General features: G+C 46.5%; 1 protein-coding gene, 1 long non-coding RNA gene and 1 pseudogene across 5 annotated transcripts; 1 reads left to right on the plus strand and 2 right to left on the minus strand.

Moving 5' to 3' along the window:
* Positions 1-90: 90 nt before the first annotated feature.
* On the minus strand, positions 91-1,996 carry LOC117862124 (uncharacterized). Of its 4 annotated transcripts, XM_034745657.2 has the most exons (4): positions 1,311-1,988; positions 1,093-1,200; positions 775-987; positions 91-624 (listed from the first exon to the last, which is right to left on the minus strand). In XM_034745657.2, exons 1-4 carry the CDS (start codon positions 1,419-1,421, stop codon positions 583-585), a joined length of 474 nt encoding a protein of 157 aa, XP_034601548.1. In that variant the 5' UTR covers positions 1,422-1,988; the 3' UTR covers positions 91-582. The 4 variants fall into 4 exon arrangements, 3 of the variants coding, with proteins under 3 accessions (XP_034601548.1, XP_034601541.1, XP_034601534.1); XR_011898283.1 differs by having other exon boundaries at positions 730-987; positions 1,093-1,964; XM_034745650.2 differs by having other exon boundaries at positions 775-1,200; positions 1,311-1,996.
* A 2,631-nt stretch (positions 1,997-4,627) lies between these two features.
* Positions 4,628-13,687, minus strand: LOC117842483 (uncharacterized). Its single transcript, XR_004637523.2, has 6 exons — positions 13,294-13,687; positions 11,446-12,838; positions 10,821-11,373; positions 6,787-7,091; positions 5,246-6,688; positions 4,628-5,161 (listed from the first exon to the last, which is right to left on the minus strand). It is a non-coding gene; the product is annotated as an uncharacterized lncRNA (long non-coding RNA).
* Positions 13,688-16,861: 3,174 nt separating this feature from the next.
* LOC140221676 (receptor kinase-like protein Xa21) lies at positions 16,862-20,768 on the plus strand (annotated as a pseudogene).
* Positions 20,769-25,519: the final 4,751 nt, after the last annotated feature.

Here is a 25,519-nt window from a genome sequence, read left to right on the forward strand (position 1 = left end):
CTGATTTAAGCCTCCCACGTTCCAGCATAGCACTTCAAGATTCATGCATGATTTGATAGACTCTAGCCGTAGGAAGACAGGCAAAGCAGGTGAAGCAGGCAAAACATGGGCGATTCATCACCAGCAGGTTGAGCAGCAGACATACAGGGAATCTGATCTTAGACATGAAGTGGCGATGCATAGTTGCAAGCATGATTGAACGACCATTGCAGTGTGCTGGTTTTAAAGTTACAGACCAAAAGACAGGCAAGTCACAGGAGAACTGTAACGTGCAGCAAGTTCTTGCAGAGGTAACAACTTGGAACATTGCAGATAACATGATAATTGGAGGACACTGGAAGGATTGCTGCGCCTGGGTCAGTTCGCCGCCTGAAGAGGCAGCTGGGCAGCTGCTGCTTGGACGGCTTCCTCCTGGGAGTTGTTGTCGGCGTCACCTGCCCCTGGGTGGACAGCTTCTCCCTGGATGTCTTCGATTGCATCGCCTGCCACCCTTGCCATTGCTTCGTCGAGCTCCTCAGCAACAGGGTCATCGAGGTTGAAAGCCGCCGTCAGCGCCGCAATCACGTCTTGCGGCAACGGTCCCTAGAACATGGCTAAGAATTCCTGCAGAGCAGCCTCGATAGGCTGAAGTTCGTCAGTTAGAAGACCCAGTTTTCGATAGAGATTCTGTTGTGCCTGTTGGACCGCCGGCATAGGCCTACGGTTGGATAATCTTGCGCTACGTTGTACCGTCGACATGTCGAAGACGCGTCATGGATGGCAGATTTTGGTCACCTTCTGCTGTTGCTGCTGGTTCTGGTCCTCGTCGTGTACCTCCGTTGGTGAAACCTGGAGCACTTGCTCCGGCCTGGTGAAGAGCGCGCTGACGACGGTGTTGTCCTGTCCTCGTGTTGTCGCGGCCCTGCTGTTGATGTCAGTAGCCCCTCCTTCAGCGCCACCGTGTGGCCCAGCCGTGCCGTATGTGCTGTCGGTGGGAGCGGGCGCCATCTGTTCATCATGAAGAGGGTCAGAGCGGAGGAGTGGTGAGCAATGGGCGCTGTCCAGAATTGGCGATGTTGGTGAGAACTCCTGGTCCAGGCCGTGCAGATGCACCTGGAGGTCTTGTAACGCAGCATCAACCTCCTGAATGGAGACGGGAGCAGCAGAGACACCGTGAAGCCCCGCCGTGTCGTCTGTGCCGTCAGTGGGAGTAGGCGCCATCTGTTCATCATGAAGACGGTCAGAGGAGGTATGGTGGAGTGGCGAGCAAAAGGCACTGTCCAGAAGCGGCGATGGTGGCGAGAGCCCCTGGTCCAGGCGTGCAGATGCACCTGGAAGTTCTGTAACGCAGCTTCGACCTCCTGAACAGAGACAGGAGCAGCGGCCGTGCTTGTGGTTGTGGCCTGGTACTGCCAAGTCCTCCAGTATGCGTTTGTACACATGGGACACCTTGATCATCGGCGGATTGATTTTGTCCTTGCACCCACGCTCCTTGGACCAGACTTCATCCCCTTCATGTGGCAGACGGAGTGCGTCTGCCAAGCTAGCCGCTTTGTTGATCTAGTCGTAGGAGGTGTACAGCTTAGGTGCTATGTCATCCATCTTCGCTTCCTGCACAGAAAATTCCTGGCAGCCTCCTTCAACGTGGAGGCATGGTTAGTGAACAGAATTCTGGAGCTTGATGGCTCTCTTGTCGCGCAGAGGACCAAACAACGAGAGATGCTGAGGCCTGCTAGTGTCGTTGATGGCGTGTTGGTGCTGGCGTCCCCTGTGCCTGCTTCCACCACCCCAAGTCCGGCACCTGGGCGAGCGCTCCCACTCGCGGCCAGCCTCTCCGCCCGTGACCTTGTGTGCATTGTGGGTGCGGCGAGCGCGGTCACCGTGCCTGTGGTGATCATGGTCGTTGTCGTCATCGTTCCTCCAGTGCCGGACATTCCACTTGCTGGTGTGGTAGTCGTTGTTGTAGCCTCTTCGCTGGTGGTTTTCTCTATCATCTCGCCACTCGCCCTCCCCCGCCGCACTGCTCCAACCAAGGCGTGATTGGTCCAAGCGTGGGGGTGAGCGCGGCCGTGCTTCACGTTCCATCGCCTTGCGTGGCTTCGTCTCCCCGTCGATGTAGCCAAGATGCTAAGGAGGAAGCCGGCAGATCGCAGGCGTGCACACGACATCCTATCGTCGAGGTTGACGGACGCGAGCGTGTAGTCCTGGACCTCCTCGAGGTGAATGATGATGCAGTGCTTGACACCGCGTTGCCACTACCCGGGCGGTGCCTTGGACACCAACAGGGACTCAAGCCTGGCGTTGCGCGCTTGACCGGTGAACGTGAGCCAGGTGTACTTGGAGATGGAGCTTGGGTTCGCCGTCAAGCCCACAGGTTGATGGTCTTCGTTTCTTCCAGCTGGTCAAGGTTGGTGTCGATGGCTTCGAGGGTGCAATTGCTGCTGATGAGGCATTCCGCGATGTTAGCTCGCCAAGCATGCATTGGCACCCTGTTGAGGCAGAGTCTGACCTGGAAGAGGAGGGCGGCGCCCTCAGCATTGCAGAGACTCCTCCATTTGGTGAAGAAGACTTCCACATAGGACACTGTGGCCTTGCCCTTCTAGAGAGCTTCTGTGCATTGATGACTATGCTTGAACTTGATTAGAAAAGCCTCAGGAAAATGACGCGAGACTGTCACCTCTTCGTGGCGCAGCTTGAAGTCCTCCCTGATGGCTCGCTTGACGTCGCGTGGGTCGATTGGTTCCTGGCCGTGCACTGCCCAGGTGACCGCCACCGCTGTTTCCCACTCCCGCAGGTCGGCATCGATGTCCCGGTTGCTTGGACGAGGTAGTCCACCTGCTCTGGCCTTGTCGCGGGATCACCGAGTCTTGACATGGCCATCGAGGGTGCGGGCTTTGGCGGTGGAGGCAGTTGTTGACGAGGTGGGGCAGAGTTTGGCGAGGTGATGGCAGAGCTTGGCGGGGTTCTTGCTCCTGGTTGTCAATGCACTCTGCATGATGGTGTGGGTGCTGAACCGGCGAGCTCCTCCTATTGCGGTGCTTGGTAGTGCAGGACTTGGCGCGGTGGTCTGAAGCCAAGCAGATGAAGCAGCGTCAGTTGGTTCTGGCACGGAACGCTCGCAAGCTTGGGGAAGATTGAGGTTAGGGGCGGTCGCAGGTGGAGCGTCGTGGAGGGAGGCCATGACGTTGTGGAGGTGGCCGGCGGGGTGGACTTGAATGGCGCACTTTCCTCCACCAGTACAGCTGCCTAACGGGCACCCAGCCATCCTGAGGAGTGAATGAGCCATTCTTGCGCCGCGCACCGGTCACCTCGGGCGCGTCTTCATAGGTGGCGGGGTGGCAGGTGGGTGGAGGAGGCACGTGGCAACGGGTGGAGTTACTGCTCCGAACAGACACAGTAAAGGCGGGCTGCAGATTTTGAAACCACCATGTCGAAGCCGGATCCGCCATAGTGAAGCCCTTGACGACCTGGGCGTAGGTACCACGGAGCTGGGAGGGTGGTCCTGCTGCAAATCCGACAAGACCTGCGCAACGGATCTTACCTGGGATGCTTCACTAGCCTTGGATTTGCAGGGAACAGCTCCGGCGGAAGGGGATCTGGGGGGTGCGAACGCTGTCTGGATCTTCAGGGGTCCCTCCCGATCCGCCTGGGACCTGGGTGCTGGGTGAAAGGCCGGCGGTGGAGATGGCCAGGAGGCTGCGGAGGCTCTGGGTGTGGCGTGGATGCGTCGGAGGAGTTTGGCTGGTGGCGGGGCTGGGGTCGCCGCCGACGAGGGCGGAGTGCGCTGGGTGGGCATCTTCTTTCTTTGTGTCTGTTATTCGTGTCACTAGTATACAATTAATCTTGACCGTTGGATATTTGTATACTCCTTTTTGAACACTAGCATAGCCTAGTATTGTGTACCGTAAAAGAGCTCTACATGGGAGACTTCGGAATCGCAAGCCTAGTTCTTGATTCAAAGTCAGAAACAGTTTGGTTATAATAGTTCAGTTGCTGTGTCAGGAACTATAGGATATATAGCTCTAGGTACAAATCAAGAATATTGTCATCTCCAGTTGCACAGGAATATTTTAACTTTAGATTAACCTAACCAGTGGATCTTATACGTGTTTTCTAGAGTATGGTTAAAGTGTTCATGCATCGATCCCTGGGGATGTTTACCGCTTTGGAATAGTTCTTCTGGAGATGCTAATAGGCAAAAGACCAACGGACTTTATGTTTGAGGGTGAACTCAGCATTGTTCACTTTATGGAGAGGAACTTTTCAGATCAGATCTTAAGTATCATTGATTCTCATCTCCAAGAAGAATGCAAGTGCTTTAGGGCCTGCTTGTTTCCACCCTCCTAAAGTTTTAGCTCCTAAAAGTTTTTAGGCAGTTTTTAGGCACCTCCTAAAAGTATGTTTGGTTCCACCTCCTAAAAGTGATTAAAAGTTATTAATGAAGTGTTAAAATGACCCTGGTACCCTCCCACTACCCTCCCACCATGCCCCTGTCCATTTTCTGGCGCCAAAATGTGTTGGGTCTGCTGGCACCATTTTTGCTGATCAGCTGGTGGCGCCATTTTTCCTTGTTCCTGTCACAAGACAGTGAGGTAGCTGCATGCGGGAATTTTTTTTGAAGCCACATGTTTATTCTATTATGTAAAAAAATGCACAAAAATGTATATACACTCATCCATACAACAATTCAACACATCAATAAAATCATCATTACAAGTTGACATCTATGCTCTACTAAACAAACCATCGGCTATCCAATCACGGAACTCGTTCATGTTTCGATCTTCGTCTCCATGACGTACATTTGACACATTACCGTTAGAAGAGGATCCTTCGGCGAATGGAACATAGTTCTCATCACGATCAACCAAATCAAAGTCCACATCTCTCGAAAAACTCTCTCTAATAAAATTGTGTAGTACCATGCACGCAATAATTATACGGCTTTGCTTTTGCATTGGATAGCTAGGAAGGTCAAGCAATATCCTCCACTTCATCTTTAGAACTCCAAACGACCGTTCAATGACATTACGAAGTGAAGAATGTGAGTAGTTAAAGGGTTCTTTTTTACCTCTTGGCATTGGCCCTTGTCTAAACTCCGGCAAATGGTACTTGGTTCCTTTGTAGGGTGCAAGATATCCCGGTCGGTTTGGGTAACCGGAGTCAACAAGGTAGAACTTGCCTGCGCATTCATAATACATGAATTATGTAAGTCACGGACCTAGTGTTGTAATAATAATAAAATGCATGCAACCTAGGTCATTACCTTCAGGTGTGTGCGGAAACTTGTCTCCAAACTTGTCAATTGCATCTTTGAAAACCCGCATGTCATGAACTGACCCAGGCCAACCAGCCACGACAAAGGTAAACCTCATATCGAAATCACATATGGTCATGACATCCTCTTAGTTGATTTCAATCCATAAGATTCAACTAGCAAACTATGTAGCCTCAGAAACAAATCTTGACTCATTCTAAACATATTATAACAAGATGTGCTATTTCCTAGTGTCCTCATGACCCATTCAAATCCACTTTCTGTTGCTATTCTGTGAGCTGCTTTGTTCATATAAGTGTCAAAGTGATACATACCCAACATGGCAGCAGCAATAGTTATGATTTTTCTCCTCTTCTTCCTACAATGCAAGATATAGGTCTGTATTCTTTGATCAAAGTCCTCTCTATCATCGTCCTCTTCATCCCATTGCTCATCACATTCTTCTTCTACCTGCAACAACAAAAACAAGCAAATCAGTACTGTCCCTTAGAATATCAGGCATATAAACAGCAATATTATGCAGCTACCAATGATACAATTAAGACATATACACAGGAATATACAAAGCATATAAACAACAATATACAAAAAAATAAACACCACTGAAATAACACAATTCACAGCATTGAATCCACACATTCATTCAACACCTCAATACATGTCCATTAGAAATTAAACAACACAATTGAGACATAACAAAAGGTTCTGCCATTAAAAGACAATTCTAGTTCTTAACAAAAGAAACAACACAATTCAGATAGACATAAGAGTCATTCCATGTCATTCCATGTCTTCCTCAACCAAATCAATTTCTCCTCATCATCGTCAATCATGTCAAACACATCTCTGTAGTACTCCTGCTGAAACAATCTTGTTGCTATGCCAAATTTAGTTGATGTGGGACCAGCTCCAGCCTGCTTTACCAACAACAGACACCTCTTTATGTCATCCTTTTCCTTCTGCTTGTTTTCCAACTTCTTCTGTTTCTCCATCTCCCTCAGATAGTGCCTCTTTTTCAACTCAAGCTGCCTGTACTGGTGCTTTTTTTTCCAACTCATCTTGTCTCTGTTTTACCATTTCTTGAATTATTGCTTCTTCCTTACTCCTAGCAACTTGTAACTCAACAAGAAGCCCCTGGAACATCTTGACCATTGGCCTCTTACTCTTCTTGTTTGGGCTTGTGGCTGTGCTTGCAGTGCTATTTGTTCTGTTGCGGCTGCCACTACTCAAAGGACTTGCCAGGAACTCCTCTTCCTGTAGTTCTTCAGCTTCGTCATCACCCAAGTCTACCTCCTCATCTCCCTTCTCTTGAGTTGATGAACCTGGTATGACAGAAGATGCTCCATCCACTAAATGTCCTTTAAACATCTCCTCTAGATATCCAATATATGTTGGCACACCAAACATGAACTTTCTACATTCACTTCTTCCCTATATAACAGTTAAGTATCTTATCAGTACAATAAAAACAGACCTAGTGTTACATATACAAAGACAGTACATGCTTGACAACATTACAAACAGGTTACCTTTAATGCCTTTCCCACCAAGAAGCTGATGCTACTACACTGCCATCTGATCTTCTCCCTAGACCTGTATCAGTTTGTAACATGTTCCAAAATGTGTACAAAACCCTACACTGTGGCCACCTGTTTTTGAGTTGCTTGATAGAAAGGTTGAGTCCAGTCTTTAATAGCATTCCTTTTTTCATGTTACAATAACCTCTACGTGTCATTGCCCCTTTAAAACAATTCCCTGCCTGAATTTCCTCAACAGCAAGTTCACAATAAGAGTGTGTGTTTTCCTCAGACCAGTCAGCCCTGTCATGAAGATTCTATAGCAGAAAAGAAATTGTCACACTAAGCATTGCAATGACACACAATTCAAAAATAAAATAGCAACAACACATTTTCCTACCATATCAGAGGCAACATTTCATACATGAGAAATGCAAACCATACATATCAGAGAGAGTATTTCAGAGAGGGGAAGCAATTTACCTGTAACGACTTGGGTTTAAATCAGCCGAGTTTAATCTTAAGACAAGTTCCCTGATCTGGTCAACTCAAACTCCTTTAGCCATTATGGCTAAGTCTGGAAAATCAGTCTGATCTCACGCCTTAGGGCGGATTCATTTTTGGTAAGTGGAGCTAAACGTCCAGAAATTCCTTTATGAAAGCTGGAGAAATAAGTCCCTGCTACAACTTTGTTAGTTGGCTCTTAATCCTTTTTCGTCTCCGAAGGTTCCCAAATCTGCAGTTCCAATCAGCCTCGACCCCTGAAAACCAACAAACCGCAGTTTTTCTCTAAGTCCCGAAACTGGTGTTCCTCCAAACTTTGGAAGCTTTGGATCCCCAAATCCACTACGTTTTTGGACTCGGTCCAATCACAAGAGTTGGGGCCTTGGCCTGAGTTTTACAACTTTTGTTAAGACAACAGAAGTGGTGCAGTTCGAATTTTAGGATAGCCAGAGACTGGAAGATGGACCCAGAAACAGATCCCACGGATCTCTCGGGTCAAGCGCGCTAGAGCAAGCCTGCGCCCTGTCTCAGAGCCTCGCCGCCGCGTGGCTTAACCTCCCCGACGAGCGCCACCTCGCCCAGTCATCGGCCGTGACAAGATGGATCAGCGCACCTCCTCCCCAATCGCGCGCAGAAGCGCCCTGCAGCCCTTTTCCCGCCTCGTCTTGTCTCGCCCGAAACCTTGCCAGCCGCGCTAGGCGCCCTGCTGCCGCTGCGACCAAAGATTGGCCGCTGCTGCGCCAGTCCGCCTCGCCTCCCGCACGCAACTCCTCACTTGGATCCCCGGTCGCGCGCCCCAACACCTTCCGCCTTTTCCGTCGTCCCTTAGCCGCGCTGCCCACGCGCGTGCCCCGCGACGATACCGCCTTCGCCAACCACTGCGCTGGCAGTGACAACTCCTTTCCCCCGCCTCGCCAGTAGTGTGCCACAGCAAAGCCGCTGGTTCAGTGCTTGCTAGCGTCGCCGCTCGGCCGATCACCTCGCCTGCAGCGTCCTCGCGTACAGTGCCCCTTCCTTCCTTCCTGCCACACGCTGGCCGAGTCGCCGCTCCCAATCTGGCGCTTGACGCGACCAGACCCTGCGCTCGACCTCATCAGTCCTTCCCTCTAGCAAGACCGCGCCTGCATAGCCCTGTCTTCAATACCCAATAACCGCAGACCCTGTCCCTGGAGCTCCGCTTCGCCGGCCAATGGAGGCATCGACCAATCGCTGCCACGGCAGAGCACTCTATCCTCTTTGACCTTATCCTCGCGCTGCCCAAACTCTTTCTCTTCCACGCAGCTATAAAAGGGAGTGCCAGAGTCTCTACCGAAGTTCCCTTCGCCATCGTTGCCTTGCCGCATCTTCCTCTATTTTGTGCTTAAGCACTGCTGCATAAGCTCTTTGAGGAACTCTCCCCCTCTCCGCTCAACACCTGCCTTCCCACACCCACCAGCCGTTTTCTTCCTCCGCGTCGAGCTAGAAGCTTACTTGTTGTCCACAAGAAGCACCGCCGCCACCGGAGCATCGCCGGATCTCGCCACGTCCCAAGCCTTAGCGTATTAGTCGTTCCGCCTGAGCTTGCTCCTTCCCGACCCCAAGTTTTCATCAGTAGGCCCAAAGGTAAGCTGCCGACCCCTGTCCGTTTTGCCCGACCCCTTTCCGTTCCGCCCGACCCCTTTTTCGTCTCGCCCGACCCTATCTGTTTCACCCAACCCTTGTCCGCCTCGCCCGAGGGCTTGGCTGTATCTTTTTCTTTTGACCAAGGGTATCTGTGTAGACTTCTCTGTGTTAAGTCCGAGGACTCCGGTATAGTTATTCCTTGGATCTGAGGGTCAGACCATAAGTTTTTCCCAATCCGACCCTTTTATCTTGTTCTCTATCAACAGAAGCTTGGGATTTCATACCTTTCCTGTAGTTTTACTACAAGTTTTAGAGCTAAAGCTTGCAAGTGTTGTTGAAATAACCATCTAAGTGTTTGAACCCCTGCATTTGCATTTCCGTGTAGAACTAAACCTCGCCGACGGCACGTACGAGTTGCACCCGGTGCCAGAAGACGGAGCGGTAGCCGAGCTGCCGACCGCAGGAGCCGAAGCAGAGCATCCAGAAAACCAGTTTGCCTCCACCCCGATCGAAGGCAAGCCCTGGAGTATAAATTCCTAACTTTAACTACTTGCAACATATTTGATTGTATGTATGTGCATTTACGTTATAGGAGTTGCTTGAAACCATAGATGCATGACTTAGCTCCCTTGATCTGAACACTAGCATGATAAGTCCGAGTAGTTGCAGTGCTTAACAGGACTCGGTAAAAGTCGAGTGATTCCCTGTCACTCGCGAGTTATAGGAGTTGCTTGTTTTCCTTCTGGTTACAACTATAAGGATGGTGGACGGGGCAGGGCCTTGTGAACTCTTTTTGGTGATCGGTGGATTACCCCGTCTGTCTACATGAAATTGGACTAAGGTCGAGATGTGATAGTGTTCGTGATCAAGTGTTTGAAAGTACTAATCTCATACCTAGTATAGAATGGGGAAGCCTAGTACCTGATTGAACCTGGATGAGAGCGGTTCGATCCACTGTCTCTGGAATGGAGTTTTCCCCTGCGGTCGCATGTGGTGGCAAGTGTGGTCACAGAACGGCAGAGGCCGGGTCTGTGGAACATTGCACCAAGAGAAGTGGGCCCGACACAGGTCAGGGGATTGATGGGGACGGCTGACACAGGAAGCGACCCTGTGTGGTGCGCGGATGTCGTGAGATTAGGTTCGCCATGCATGGTAAAGAAACTCGAATCGATTCATCTGCCTCTCACAGTTTGAGACTGCTTGATCGCTATGCTACACTGAGTAAGGATGGAACATGATGATGATATGAACTTGATGCTTGTTCTAATTATATTGTTTGGAACTATGTTTGCTTAGCATGAGTTGCAAATATAGAATGGTTAATGAACTTAGAACCGGAGCTAAAATATTGAAAATAAGGACCTACTGTAGTCGCTTTTGGCAAAACAAACCCCTCAGCCAAAGAGCCTTGCATGTCTAGAAGTTGGTGGAGTAGTTTCCCACCGGTCGGTTAAGTCTTGTTGAGCTTAGTAGCTCAGCCTTGCTTGTGGCATCTCTTTCAGGTGATGTTGAAGCTTCTGAGTGTGCTGCTGTTGGCACTTGGCCTCCCCAGCTTCCGCCTGGGTGGACGGTCGAGTGGGATCCCTCCTCGGACGGCGAGGAGAGGGATCATTAATGTCCTGATCGGCCTCATCAGGGACATCCGACCCGGCGCTAGTTTCCGCTGTCTGTTTTATCTTTTCCGCTGCTCGTGAACTTTGTAAAACTTTGATTTTCGAACCTATGTTGTAATAAAATTGAACTTGTTTAACTTAGGTGATCTGTTGTATTCTCTGGAACCACTCACCTTCGTGTGAGCTATGCTAACTCGGTCCTGTATAGTGGTTTATCGGATGAAATCCGATGGATTGCCGAGTTAACTTGATTAAAGCATATGATCGCGTGTTAGGCGACGTAATTGTGCTTTAGCTAAGTTAATCCGAGTGGTTCTGCCACATTACCTGAGAGAGAGTTTCAGATGGCATGCCCTGTTCTTCTTCGCCGGCATCAACATTCATTGGATTTTGATAGCCGTGGCCTGCAGGGAAAGCTTCAGCACGTCCTCCTCTCAAACCTCGACCACCACGGCTACCACCTCTCCCTCCAACTGAAAGTTTGCCCCGGCCTCATCCAAAACCAACTTTACCCCCGAGCAAACCTGTACCGCGACCACGCCCTCTGCCGGCGACTGCTTCCACACTCACACCAGGGGCCCGACGAGGGACTGCCTGCTCCAAAACGACGCCATCACCCTGAAGGAACTCTTGGTAGGACTGAATATCGGAGAAGAAGTCCGCTTGTGAGTTGAGATCTAAATGCTCCATGTGCTGCCGGGGAGCGGACAGAGAGGGTGCCACCGGCGAAACTAACGGGGCGATGTCGTCTTCGTCCGCATCAGGCGGGGATCTGCGGAAGCTGGTGGCACCGGAGGAGGAGCCTTGAGATAGAAAGTCCCTGTAATTGTACCTATCGATCAGGCACGGCCGAATTGGGGGAGGGGACGGTGCAATCCACCTGCGCACGAAATTAGATTAGCAATAGGAAGGAAGAATCATAGATCGATAATAGGAGAGGGAAGAAACTCACCCCGCAGTCCCAGGAGTTCGTCACAGACTAGATGACGGCAGACGCCGCGAGTAGGAGGACGAGGACGAGCCGACGAGGATACGGCGGGTGGCGGCGGCGGAGATCCGGCGGGGGAGCGCCCGGACGGCGATTTGTGGCGGTGTAAGGCGGCTTCAATGGCGGATCTAGCGGCAGGCGAGTTGGGGAGCGCAGGGAACGACGTCAAGGATTGCGGGGTCTACAGCCCGGGGAGGTTGGACTAGCGGCGGCGGACGGAGGGGGAGGGCGCGGACGGAGTTTCTTGACCACGGGCGCCGGCGAGGTAGGCGAATCTAGTGCCAGCGGGGACGGGGGAGGCAGGTTTGGGAGGCGGTGGGGTTGAGGGTCAAGGCGGGTCTGGTGCGCGGGGGGAGGCGGGGTCTGGCGTGCGGTGGGGGTGGGTGTGGGGGTAGGAGGGGTCCAGAACCGATTTTAGTCGGTTTTAGGAGGGGGTCAGGGTCTAAAAGATTTGGACCTCCTAAAAGATTTTAGTCACTTTTTAGGAGGAGTGTTTGGCACTTTAGTCATATTTTAGTCACTTTTTAGGAGCTAAAGTTTTAGGAGGGTGGAAACAAACAAGCCCTTATTCAACCATTGGCACAAGCAGAAAATGAGGTCCATTGATGCTTGCTGTCCCCGGTGCAAGTTGCTCTTTCTTGCACCCGTTTATTACCAAGGGAACGAATGAACATGAGAGAAGTAGCTGTTAACTTGCACGCAATCAGAAGGTCATACGTTGGAGCAATTAAGCGCAAGCAAGCTATGCATCGCTCGATCTAGGATGGTTACCTCAGTTTCATTTTTTAATTCAATAGGCATAAAGAAGCTGGATCAGCATGCTGAAATTGACGAATTATCATGCTAGGGAAACTGTATGCACGCAGTGGGCGGTGAGTTTTCTTCTAGTACTAGTCATACTAAGGTTTAGGGGTGTAAACCGATCGAATGGATACCTCCGGATACGAATTTATACGGACAGTGTCACTTGTGTCGGATAAGATATGTACGGTATCGACATCCTATATATCTGACTTTGGATGCTGAATATACGGATTCGGACATGGATGCCCCTCCAAATGGCTTCAAATTCGAATACGGACAGACAATATACGTAATATTTCGAACATCAGGCGATTGGGAGTTTGTAGGCATGAAAAGATTTTGGACACCGCTAACGTCCGAACGTCCGATCCGACGCTAGCAATCGGACGATAGATCTACAGTAATTACCGTCACTTAGAAACAAATATAACCCACCTACCCGACCCGCATGCGCCCTCGTGTCACGACACACTGCACTTTCTGGATCTCCAGGACCTGTAACCCTTCCCTGCTTTGTGGCTCTTGAGCGAGCTTTCCCCTCGCATGAAGTTGACTACACAAGAGATGAAGAGGGAGAGATTAGCGCTGGGATGAGTAAGAGTAACGTGAAGAAAGTAGTATATACAATACAACATTGAGAATCAATATATGCAACAACTGAAAATCACTTTTGCAACGTCAAGAATATGAATCCAACTACGTCCTCCTTGCATGCATCTAATGAAACATTTAGAATCACCTCGTGCAACATCCCAAAACACAAACTGAAAAATCTGATAAAAACAGTCTCGGCTAGTTGCAACAACCCAAACCACACATCTCATAAAAACAATCTCGACCAAATCAACTGTTGTAACAACACAAATCATCTCTTGCAACATCCCAAATAATTTTTTGCAACATGCCAACATCCCAATCCACATGTGCGCATACCATGCCGGCTCAAACCATTGCCCCTAAATCCATCATGCAACATAAAAAAATATGTCTTGCAACATCAGAAATTACCCGCTGCAACATCATTCATGCATACCCAACACTCCAAAAATGTAGCGACATGAAGAGACTCTCGTTGTGGTTGAGGATGAGCATGGCGACACAGATGAGGATGAAAGTGAGGTCCCATAGAAATCGAGCATCATCACAAGGCGGGAGTAGGCCAATCGGTGTGCTGCTCCTCCACTATTATTCCGCCATGGCCTACTACACCCACATCGCCGAGCGCCCTTGCAACAGCCCCTGTGTGCAGCACGCCCGGTGGCACAACCCGCTGGCCCCTGCCGTCGAGGAGCAGTGCCGAGTCCAGAACGCCTCACAACAGGATCTCAAGGGACATGGTGTTCTTCTCTACGGGAAACGGACAAGAGCAGAAGAAGAAAGGGAGGTAGAATGAGTGGTCGAGAGTTACCTGCGCACTTCATGGTGTTTTTAGTAAAAGTTCATGTGGCAGGGATGAGACACATATTCACGGTGGAAAGTTGGCCAGCGAGATTTGTAATTAAGCAAGCACTATGAGCTGTGAGCGAGGGTCCGATTTTGTAGGTTAGGTCGGATCACCGGGTAGTAGCATTACCAAAAAGATTTTTATAGTATGTCAGTTTGCTTTGACGGTGATGTGATCCTTTTTTTTTTGACAATTTTCCATCGTAATTAAGACACGTAGAGAAAATGAGAAAATTACATCGGGCGGCAGTGCTAATCAATCTGGAAGTCCACGATCTAGCTAAAAGTCAGATTTGGATCCCAAATCCAAATCCCAAACTGCAACTACCACCAATCGATTAGTTCAAAGAGCAAGGATTAACGGGATCGTTCGTATACCTTTTATGCGGGCGCCGGCCGGACAATTGATAGCCCTGTCAAGCTCAACCGCAGATGACGCGCGCGTCGCCTGTGTGCGCGGCGGTGGAGTCTATATCCGCAACGATGAGGTGAAAAGCGATTTCTCCAAGGTAATCTATGCGCCTGGGCCTTGGGTGCGTCAAATACTCCGTCCGGCCACCTCTTCAGGTTTGGAGAATCATCAAATTCAGAAGGCAAGGTTTGGAGAATCTTCAGGTTTGAATTTTGAAATGAAACTGAAGACTGCATCCTGGGATGATTTAGACTTCCCGAAGACAGTTTGTAATCAGAGAATGCATTATGCATTCAAGTGACAGCTCTTAAAAGACTAGTAGTAGAATTCTAACATGTCCTCATATTTCCTTGGAGATATCAATGAGCATGATCTGATACCTACATCTAGAAATTACAATTCTCACTTGGACTTTTATAAAGCACCCGGCACTTATGTCCAGGAATTCGCAATCGATCGCAGAACAAAGCAAGCAAGCCTGCACAATCAATTCAGGGAGCACCACAAACGTACCATAGCTGATTTGGAAACGATAAGTTTCACAAGTAAACCATTAGTCCATTACACGTGCTGAGTTTTATCAGCATCCGTAGGCGGACGAGAAAAGTCAGACGAAGTGTCCCAGTACGGCTGCAAAGCAAAGAGCTGGACTAGCAGTAGAGCTGCGGGATTCGAGGCTGGACATGCCGCAACAACCTTGTCCAGCTCAAATAGCGACAGCACCCGTGGGTGAGTGAGATGGACGTTGAAAAATCTGCAGTAACTGGCGAGTTTCGCAGACCCGCCAGGGTCTTCGTTGCCTCAAGTTGGGTTCGATGTCAGGTGGAGGCTGAAAAGCGGCTGACCGGCGAGTTCGATGGCCTCAAGAATCTCCTCTGCACCACCGGTCAAGCTAAAATAAAGCGTTCAGTTGGGTTCGATGGTTTTGTGCGGCGTTCTTGCGGTGCGGCATCGGCAATGGGGCCATGGGGGCAACCGAACATGCTGTTTTGTGGTTGTACCGGCCTTGTACAAACTGCCATCTGATGCTGTCCATCGTCAATGATCAGTTTGCAGGAATGTTAAAAAGATGGGTTAACGCTAAACGCAATGACAAGTAGTACAAAGGGATCAGCCCGAAATACCTCTGTTCGTTTCCTGCTGAAAAGTAAAATAACTGGACAAACAGTAGAAAGCTGGGATTAGAGGTGCGCATGCCGTAACAATCTTGTCGAGCTCAAATAGCGATGCGGCGCATGGATGGAGACACGGAGGCTGAAAATAGGGCAACTCTGGTTGGTTTGACTGACTTAGGGTCTTCGCTGTAACGGTGGTCAAGAATCAAGATAAGGTAACATGTCACATTGCCTCAAGCAACGAAAGTGTGTGGATGTGAGATGTGCTGTTAAACTGTCTTGGACCCATGGGTACCCCCAAGCAAAGTTCATGGCTCATTTTCTCAATGAAGGAAACTTTATTGATCTTAACCAATTACCTTGATGGTACAATCATATTAAGATAACTACTGGCGACTTGGCCTCTGTACAGTTAGGATACACATATAACATAGCCTAAGTACAATGTTCATGCATCACCAAAAACGACCCGGCAAAGGCAAGAAGCAAAGGCTGTCATGTTGCGCCCTCTCGATCCGATCAGAGGTTGTTGTTCTCCCCTGATTACCAATACATGCATTTTTGAATTATCTCTTGCCGTTAGGCCTGCCATGTTGTTCCTGACTGAAAATTTAAATTAGTAGCGGTTGCCACACTTGATTTAGATAATCTTTTTTCTATTGTCTACCAACTAGTAAAACTCACCATGCTTATGATATTGGCTTTGTTGCTTCTGTCTTACGGAGTTGGCGGCATCCGTTGCTTAACGATATCGAACACCACAGACATGCTATTGTTATCTGTTTTCAAGGGGGACGTCACCAGTGATCCAAAAGAAGCATTGAGCTCCTGGAACACCACCACCCCCTGTTGTCAATGGAAGGGCGTCACATGCAGCCTCAGGCACCCAGGGCGAGTCACGACGTTGGAACTGAGCGACCAAGACTTGTCCGGCCCAATTTCACCCTCACTTTTTTTTGCGAAATTTTTCACCATCACTTGGGAACTTAACTTTCCTTAAAGGTACTCAATCTGTCCCAAAACAGCTTCTCGGGGGAGTTACCTCACCTCAATCGCCTCCAGAAACTTCAAATCCTTGATCTGGGCACAAACTCACTGCAGGGCAGTATTCCTTGATGTGTGCTTTCATACAACAAACTAGAAGGTCCTATGCCTGAGTTTAGCAATCTTAAACAACTCACTGAACTACGTCTGTCATCCAACAGAATTCTTGGTGAAATCCCTGCCACTTTATCTGAATGTCAAGAGTTGAATGTCATTGAACTAGACCAGAATATTCTAACAGGAAGCATTCCATTGCCTTCAGGTAATTTGGCAACTTTGAACATGCTCAATCTTTCCCACAACAATTTGTCAGGCTTCATCCCAACAACTCTAAAGCATCTGAATCTTTTGACTCACCTGGATCTTTCTTACAATCACCTCCAAGGAGAAATACCAATCAATGGAGTGTTTGCAAATGCAACGGCTGTTTCCCTCAACAACAACAACTGGGGGCTTGATAGATCTCCGCATGCTTGTGTGCCCTGCAGTTACTCGGAAAATAGAGTGGAAACATTATTTGACCATCTTACTTATTCCAGTATTTAGCTTCATGTCACTCGCGATGTCAATTTATATTACAGTCCTTGGGAAGACATCAAGAAGGCCAAATTTATCATTACTTTCTTTTGGTAAGAAATTCCCTATGGTTTCTTATAAGGATCTAGCTCAAGCTACAGGGAACTTTTCAGAGTCCAACCTAATTTGAAGGGGAAGCTACGGTTCATTATATAGAGGGAAGCTAACTCAAGCTGAAGTCCAAGATGCTATTAAGGTTTTTGACCTTGAGGTTAGATTTGCATATAAAAGTTTTGCCTCAGAATGTGAGGCTTTGAGAACCATTCGGCATCGGAATATTCTTCCCTATGGTAATGATTTTAAGGTCCTAATTTATGAGTTCATGTCCAACGGGAGTTTGGATATATTGTTGCATCAAAAACATGGTGGTGTTTCTCCAAAACTTTTGGGCTTATCTTAAAGAATAAGCATAGGTGTTGACATAGCCGATGCATTGGCCTATTTACACCATGACTGTGGAAGGCCCATTGTCCACTGTGATCTGAAACCAACTAATATCTTTCTTGATGATGACATGAATGCTTATTTGGGAGACTTCGGCATAGCAAGTCTTGTTGTTGATTCTAGGTCAATAGCAGTTGAACATTCATGTTGCAGTAGTTCTCTCACTATCACAGGAACTATAGGCCATATTGCTCCAGGTATAAATGAAGAATTTTGCCATCGCCTCCACTATTTGTATACTATCTGTTATGCACACAATAATAATTTTATTTTTCAATTTTTCAGAGTATGCTCAAAGTGTTTATGCATCAACCTGTGGGGATGTCTATAGTTTTGGCATAGTACTTCTGGAGATGTTATAGGCCAGACCAGTTGATTCTATGTTTGAGGGTGTGCTCAGCATTATCAGCTTTGTGGAGAGAAATTATCCAGATCAAGTGTTACATAAAAATCATTGATGCTCATCTTCAAGAAGAATGCAAATACTTTATTAAAGCAATGGCAGCAGCAGAAAACAAGGTCTATGGATGCCTGTTGTCGCTCATGCAAGTTGCGCTTGCTTGTAAACTTCCATTTCCAAGGGAAATAATGAGCATGAGAGAAGTCGCCATTAACTTACATACAATCAGAAAATCATATGTTGCAGCAATTGAGAGAAAACCATATGTGGTGTTAAGCTCATACTATGTAGTTGTATGTACTATGTAGTATGTAGTACCAGCTCATACTAATATTTGTCTCTAGAACATTTAGAAGTTGGGATTTGAGGTGCTGTTTGAATTTTATTTTTGTTTTGGTATCTCTGTAATATGAGTATGTGACTTGTTAGAATCGATCCTATTGATAATACATAGAAAGGGCATGTTATCTCTGTCAAGATAATTCTAATTCATTGGATATTATTATTATGGTATCTGGAACACGAAATACATAGAGTGGATCAAGAAAAAAATGGAACTATGATTCATACTCACTATTTAGACCCCGCAACTAGACTGGAAAAAAATTCAAGTAGTTCTTAATAAAAAAAAATTCTTCCTTCCAATTTTGTTTGCCCAAAAGAGAACTTTTTTCTCCTTCAATAAATGATCTTCAAGCGGAGTAACGGTAATGGAATTAGAGAGCAGCTGCAGGGATTTTTCTGATTAGATGCTGCACATTATTGATGCAATGCTCATCTCCAAGAAGAATGCAAGGGTTTTATTCAAGCAAAGCTCAAACAGACAAGGGCGGATGCAAGATGGGAGGTTTGGCGGGGGGGGGGGGGGGGGGGGGGGGGGGGGCTCATCTCCCTTCCCCTTCCTCTAGCACCCCCTTTCTTCTTCCTCTCTCCCTTCTTTCCTCCTCTTCTCCCTCCTTCCCTCTTCTTTCCATGGAGTTCCTGGGACCCCACGCTGGATCCGCCCCTGGAAACAGATACTACGGTGAATTCATGATTGTTATCTCTAATGCAGATAGCTCTTTCTTGAACTTGTCTATTCCCAAGAGAAAGAATGAATATGAGAGAATTTGTCAGTGTAAGTTGCAATCAATCAGAATGACATATGTAAGAGAAAACAGTCATAGTTCGCATGTTAAAAAAGAATGAGCTACCCTGCTATAAAGCTGTAACCTGTAGGTGGTGAATGATGAACAGTGTATAGTGCCATCATATTAAGATTGGGCTTTTGAGCATTTGGAAAAATGGTTTTGATAAAGCATCAGTAATTGACAAAGTACTCAGATCGCTTCTATGGTAGTGTGTGACTGTAACACTGAGTGGTGTTTCAGAAAACTTTATGATAAATGGAATGACGCTGCTAATCTGACCGCAAGTCCGCAACCTAGCTAACAACCGCTCGGATCCCTAATCCGAACCTCAAACTACAGTCATTCCAAAAGTCAAGGTCGACGAGATCCTGAGCGTACCGTTAGTGCGGCCGCTGGTTAGCCGCTTGCTTTTTTTTTATGAAACAGGAGGGGCAGATCCCCTACTAATTATATATTAATAAATAAAAATAAATGTACAAAGATAAGAAAAGAGAAAACAGAATTACAACACAGATAGCCAGATGTCTATATTAGGATGGTACTTCTTTGCTTGATGCATAACCATGCCAAACTCTTTCCTGAATAATTGTTTGCAGTGCAGAGTTGCAGACACCTAGTTTTCAAAGATAAAGTTATTTCTGCACGTCCATCTACTCCATGTCATGATGACAATAATCTCCATGAAGAAAAGCCTAGCAATCTGATCTTTAAGGGAATTTAGGTTGTCATACCTAGATAGATTGTCATCTATGTGCAAGCTTATCTGTTCCCAACACAATTTAGCAAATGGGCACCACAGGAAGAGATGAAGCATAGTTTCAAGGTTGTTGTCATTGCACGGTACAAAACTGTAACTTTGGAGATCCATATTCTTTCTCTGCAAAATATCTCTTGTATTGAGTCTGTCCTTAAGAAGTAGCCAAAAGAAGATCTTGTGCTTGGTTTGACAGCAGCTGTTCCATATCCATTTAAATGTTGGATGAATATCTAAATGGCCTTTCAATGTTGTATATGCTTTTTGTGACCTGTACGTGTTTGATCCCCATATGTATGTCCAAATGTCACGGGCTCCCTGATTCTGAATATTTCCAATGCTATTTTGTAAATGCAGAAATTGATCATATGCTTCTATGGATAGGGGTAGGTGGAAAAGTGAGTGCAGCTCTTCAGTGTTCATTGCATTCCTTAGGCTGATATTTATGTTCTTTGCAAATGAGAACAATTCTAGGAAGTTTAAACTAGGTACCATGCCACACCAAAAATCATTCCACTGGTAAACTGAATTTCCATTATGGGGGATAGGAATGGCCATACCTTTGTAGAGATGTAAGATTTTTTGAATGTCTCTCCACCAGAATGATCCTATTTTCACTGAGCCTGGAAGCTTACCATTGCTGTAGTAATTATCTCATATTAGATGAACCCATGGTAAGTCTGCATGGTTGAAGAATTTATGCAAGTTTTTCAAAATGAGAGCATTATTCTGAGCTTTGATATCTAGTACCCAAGGTCTCCTTCCTCCTTTGTAAACACACCATTTCCCATGCAGCTTTCGATAGCTTCTTAGCATTTAAATCAGATCCCTTTCAGAGGAGATGCTTTCTATATTTATCAATCTACTTTATGACAGTGCCACGTAGTTTCATAGTAGACACGATGAATGTTGGTAGAGATGTTAAGACTGAATTAACTAGGATAAGTTTACCACCCTGTGAGAGAAGGTTTGATGTTACCAGGATTCTGCTTTCACACTTCTTGACTAGAGGCATGATGTCCTTTACAGAGGGTTTAGTGAGGCCAAGGGCATCCCCAAATATGTGAAAGGCGGCTATGTCCCAATTGCACAGCCCAATGTGGATGTCAGAAGAGATAATTTATCTTCAGGAGTGTTAATTGGCACCATCACTAACTTTGAGTAATTTACTTTCAGGCCTGATGACGAGGCAAAGCTATTCAATAGATCCTTGAGAGAGGATAATTGTGATTCATCACTTTCCAGGATTCAGCCGCCTGCTTCGTCGTCCACCTGCCCGCAACTGCAACTCTCCACGCTTTGGCCCCAAATGACGCGTGCCGCCTGCGCTCGCATAGTGGCCGATTTCATCCGTAACGGCGCAGTGCCGCCATGGTGGGAACCGCTTCATCGCTTTGCAACTGTGGTGAGATTTTGGAAATTTTTATTTTTTATTTTTATTTTAGCATTTTGTAAAAATATATGCTTAAATAAAAAAATTGCAAATCTAGACGCGTACCGTCATTTGAAACGGCTATAGCTAAATGAACCAGCGGAAGGTGTACTACAACAACCTTACTGTCGGTTCAACCGGCGATATGTCTCCTCTCTGGATAGCTCATCTTCAAAAAACCATAACTTTTCATAGGAACTCAGATGGACAGATTCCCTGGACCCTAATCGAAATCCCAGATTGGTTTTTGGAATTTTTTATTTTTTTATTTTTATTTTAGCATTTTGTAAAAATATATGCTCAAATAAAAAAATGCAAATGTAGACGCATACCGTCGTTTGAAATGGCTATAGCCAAATGAAGCGGCGGAAGGTGTAATGTAGCAACCTTACCGCTCAGTTCAACCGGCGATATCTCTCCTCTCTAGATAGCTCATCTTCAAAAAAATATAACTTTTCATATGAACTCAGATGGAAGATTCCTTAGACCCTAATCCCAGACTAGAACTAGAACCGCCACCTAGCTACATACTTGAATCAAACAAACAGTGAGGACCTAGCTAGGAGATCTTCCGCGTACCGTTGATGTAGCTTCTGGTCGGCTGCCTAATGCTGCTGGCCCGTCCGCCTCTCCGTTTCGTCCTCGAAGTCTCAATCGCGCCGCCTCTCACCGCCCGTCGCGCGTGGAGTGGCGCGCGGTGGACGTCGCTGCTGTGTTGGCTTAGCCCAATCGCGCTGTTCGTTGGGCGAGGCCGAATGCGCTCTGTTGGTTGGCCGGGCCGATCGATCCGTTCGTGGCCAAGAGTTGCGGGCTGCAACAAGAGTACAAGACGCAGAATGATGGTGGCTGAACAGGCCTAATGGGCCTCATAAGCACTCAGAAGCCCACCACTGCAAATCTCCAACTCATGCGAAAAAAAAGTTGTACGCACAGATTATTTGGTCTCTAGTGTCCTTCATTTATGCATAAACTATGCACGTTGTGATTTGTATTCTTAAAAAATTAGAATAAGATCTCTGTATAAATTAGGCGCTTCCTCTAAGGAGACTGAGTTAGCTAGCTCTTACACTTCCATATCAGATTTTTTACGAGGAAGAGAGAGTGCGAGGAGAGAGAGAAAGTGCAGTATCTCTTTTCCAAGAACTAGCTTATAACGAGAAGGTATGTTCCATACTTTATTAATTAAAGAGAGGTTGTTGGAGTAGGATGCTTTGAGCAATGTGCTATTATATGAGTTGGATAAGCTTATAGACAGTGCATGTACTAACTCAACCGTAAAAGTAAGTTTGCATAATTCATCATGGAACGACACACTGTGGTCGATAAATCTTAGTACAAAGTGTTGGGATCAAAGACCCGAACAGAAACCGTAAGAGAGAGAAATCATATAATCAAATAGGAAAAAAGTTTCTCTCCCCTAAAGCTCTAGGCTCTATTTAGAGGGAGGAGCACATAACTATTTATATTTACTCCATTAATGAGGTAAAATATTACATATAACTCCCTAAACTCTACAACGAGGTCTGTGGACATTGCAAATAAGTCACATACCTTACAAAGAAACTCTTAGATGTCGCGAATGGGTACTCGAACCACTAATTTGAATCTCTTTTATACAAAAGGGGTTCCAAGTCTTGGCATCCTAAGGCGCCTCAACACGGAGTATTGACAAAATTAATATGAACATGGATATTTATTTGAGCTATATAGACTCAAACCTTAAGTGAGCAAGTTCCACTATGTAAAAGCTAACTAGTTGCAGTATCCTCAGTTTGCTAAGTTGCGATATTTCTATCGAATCTCGTAAATAAAGATCGTCGGCCAATAAAGACATTGGCTTCTTTAGTAATTCATGGTAATGTAAGACAGTGGAAACTATTCGCAGTTTACCATAAACATATATGCCTTCCGTAATGCATACTAAGAACAGGCACTTCAATCAAATATCCTCGAAGAGAAAGTGCTTTTGGCCTATAACTGAATTGGGTTTCAAACTTTCAATCACCAGATATCCTCTCTAATTCGTACAATACCCACCGTTAGCATTCTTAGCAAAATCGTGAGAAGCACGGCCTCCAAAAATCTGATCCAGATCGAATACTTACAGGTACAGGTTTACTTGACCGGCGGCGTTAGTTGGCCAGGAAAACCAGTGAACAGATCAAATCCACAATCACTACTACTTCACTAGCTAGAAAGAACCAAAATGACTATGGAGACAAGAATCTTGTAGCGGTAGCATTCCACGAGTTGAATTTTGTCAGCATCGTATGTGGCTGACACAAGTCACACATCCGCGCAGAAAAATTTCTGTTCGATTCGCTGAACAGTGACCGCAGAGCTCTTGGATTAAAAGCGATGGACATGCCGCAACAAGCTCGTCCAGCTCAAACAGTGACCGCACTGGCGTACCTTTGAGGAGATGAAAGCTGAAAAGCCGCGGCAGCTGCCAAGATTGACGGACTCAAGGTCGTCGCTGCAAGGGCAAGGGCGATAATAACCTTAGCAAAGGCGTGACAGTGCCACTGCCACACAGCCCACAGGGCATCGCCGCGTCGGAGGCGTGTGGACGTGAGATGCTGTAACTGATAATACTAGCTGCTCACCCAACGCACTGCTTGTGGATGAAATGGTGATGTAAAATCGTTTTTGAACCCTGGAGCCCTGAGCCAGCTGTGCATCCAACTCAAAGTTCACAGTTCAAACACCAGACTGCCAAACGGCAGGACCAAGCTCGTCAAAACCGCTGCTGCTTCGTGCGCGCTCCATCCTGCCGATCAGAGGTGTTATGTTCCTTCTCTATGAGTATTTGCATCTTTTACGTGTCTTATTTGCATATAAGAGGAGTGCTCTCAGGCTTCCTAATATTTTATTGGTTGTCAGTGATGTGGGGGCATTTGACAAAGTCAATGCTCCGCGTTTCCTTCGCTTAGTGCTCTCTCGCAGTATAGTAGGCGAAGCTCGTAGTTATAGTCAGATGGCATGTACGAGGCTAGGGATAAGTTCGAATTATGGAATCAAATTTGGATAGCTCTATTTAGAGCAGTTCCAGTGTATTAAAAAAATTGAATGGTGGATGTGGAAAACCGAACTGAATTCACTGTGAACATCGGACAGTGCAGCTAAAAATTGCACTCCGCAAACGTCCACATCATTATTGCCGGTCACTCATCACGCCTTCACACGCCGACGAGCTGCACTCGGAGGTCCTCTGATGAAGCCTGCCGGTCACTACATGCAGGGCACGGCAGAAGCAGTAGGCCTGGAGATCTCAGCGGTGTGTGCTGAGATGGAGTAGTAACAGTCACTTAATAATTTTTGTGAATAGAGTCATTCTAATATCTCTTTCATTGTTATTGGAAGAGTTATTTTTGGAGAGTCGGAGCAACTTCAAAAACTTTCTTAAATTACCCTTAATACCTTAGGTCTTGTTTAGTTGCCAAAATTTGGAGTGCCAAAATTACTGTGCCAGTACGTAGCACACTGTAGCGTTTCGTTTGTATTTGTGAATTATTGTCCAAACATTGACTAATTAGGCTCAAAAGATTCGTCTCGCAAAGTACAACAAAACTGTGCAATTAGTTTTGAATTTCATCTACATTTAGTACTCCATGCATGTACCGTAAGTTTGATGTGATGGGGAATCTTCTTTTTACATAGTGTCAAAGTTGGAATTTGGAGGTGAACTAAACAAGGGCTTAATTAGGGAGGAAAAAATAACCTCCATCAGCTCCAAAAAAAAACCCGCAAACATACAACGACTCCATATCCCGGCTTCCTCGCTCCGCATGTTTCCACCAACTCTCGGCACTCACAATCTGTGATTTTTTTTCCGCAAGAGGCGACGTGGCACGCCGTTATTTTTCTCCCCCTGAAAAAGTCACTCGTTTTCCTATTTCTCATCACCATGAAAACGTCGCTAGTTTTATTCTCCCACACGAACATTCTTTCTTACGGACAAAAAAGTCGTTGGTTTTCCTTTCACGGTGGACAGTGCCCCCACAAATGGATAATGTCTAGCACTTAAAGTTTTTAGCAACTTTTTTCTAGGTACTGTTGGAGGAGAGGAACTTTTAGCTCCCAATATTTTTTAGAAAGGTCCTCAAAGGTTTTTGGAAGTCTAATTTTTTTGGCACTCTTGGAGATACTCGCACAACTCCTCCTTTATTTAGGGAGACTTGGGATGAATTATTGGTTTGCCCAATAATTATTGGAAATAAAGCAAAGATTAAAGGAGTCTGTTGAAGCACTATTTTTCAACGACTCTACCAATATGATACGTGAATTGGGGAACGAGGATGATCCGTTGGAGATACTTTTAAACAATCACTACTAGAAAAATGACCTTTCGTCCACTTCCTTAGTATCAATCACATTTTGACCCGATACTAATATTAATGTTAGCATTAGTACTGGGACGTAACACCACCCGGTACTAAAGGGGCACTGAGGGCGTTATGAATTGGTACTAAAAGATCTAGAAC

This window comes from Setaria viridis, chromosome 1 (genome assembly GCF_005286985.2).
Source record: "Setaria viridis chromosome 1, Setaria_viridis_v4.0, whole genome shotgun sequence".
NCBI lineage: Eukaryota > Viridiplantae > Streptophyta > Magnoliopsida > Poales > Poaceae > Setaria > Setaria viridis.

Excerpts from the sequence above, each read along its gene's own strand:
- LOC117862124 (XM_034745643.2), bottom strand. The coding sequence starts at position 1,437 with ATGATCAAGGTGTCCCATGTGTACAAACGCATACTGGAGGACTTGGCA. Across the intron at positions 988-1,092 it reads CTGCGTTACAAGACCTCCAG|ATGGCGCCCGCTCCCACCGA; the intron begins GTGCATCTGCAC and ends CATGATGAACAG. Across the intron at positions 625-774 it reads ACCAGCAGCAACAGCAGAAG|CCTATCGAGGCTGCTCTGCA; the intron begins GTGACCAAAATC and ends GACGAACTTCAG.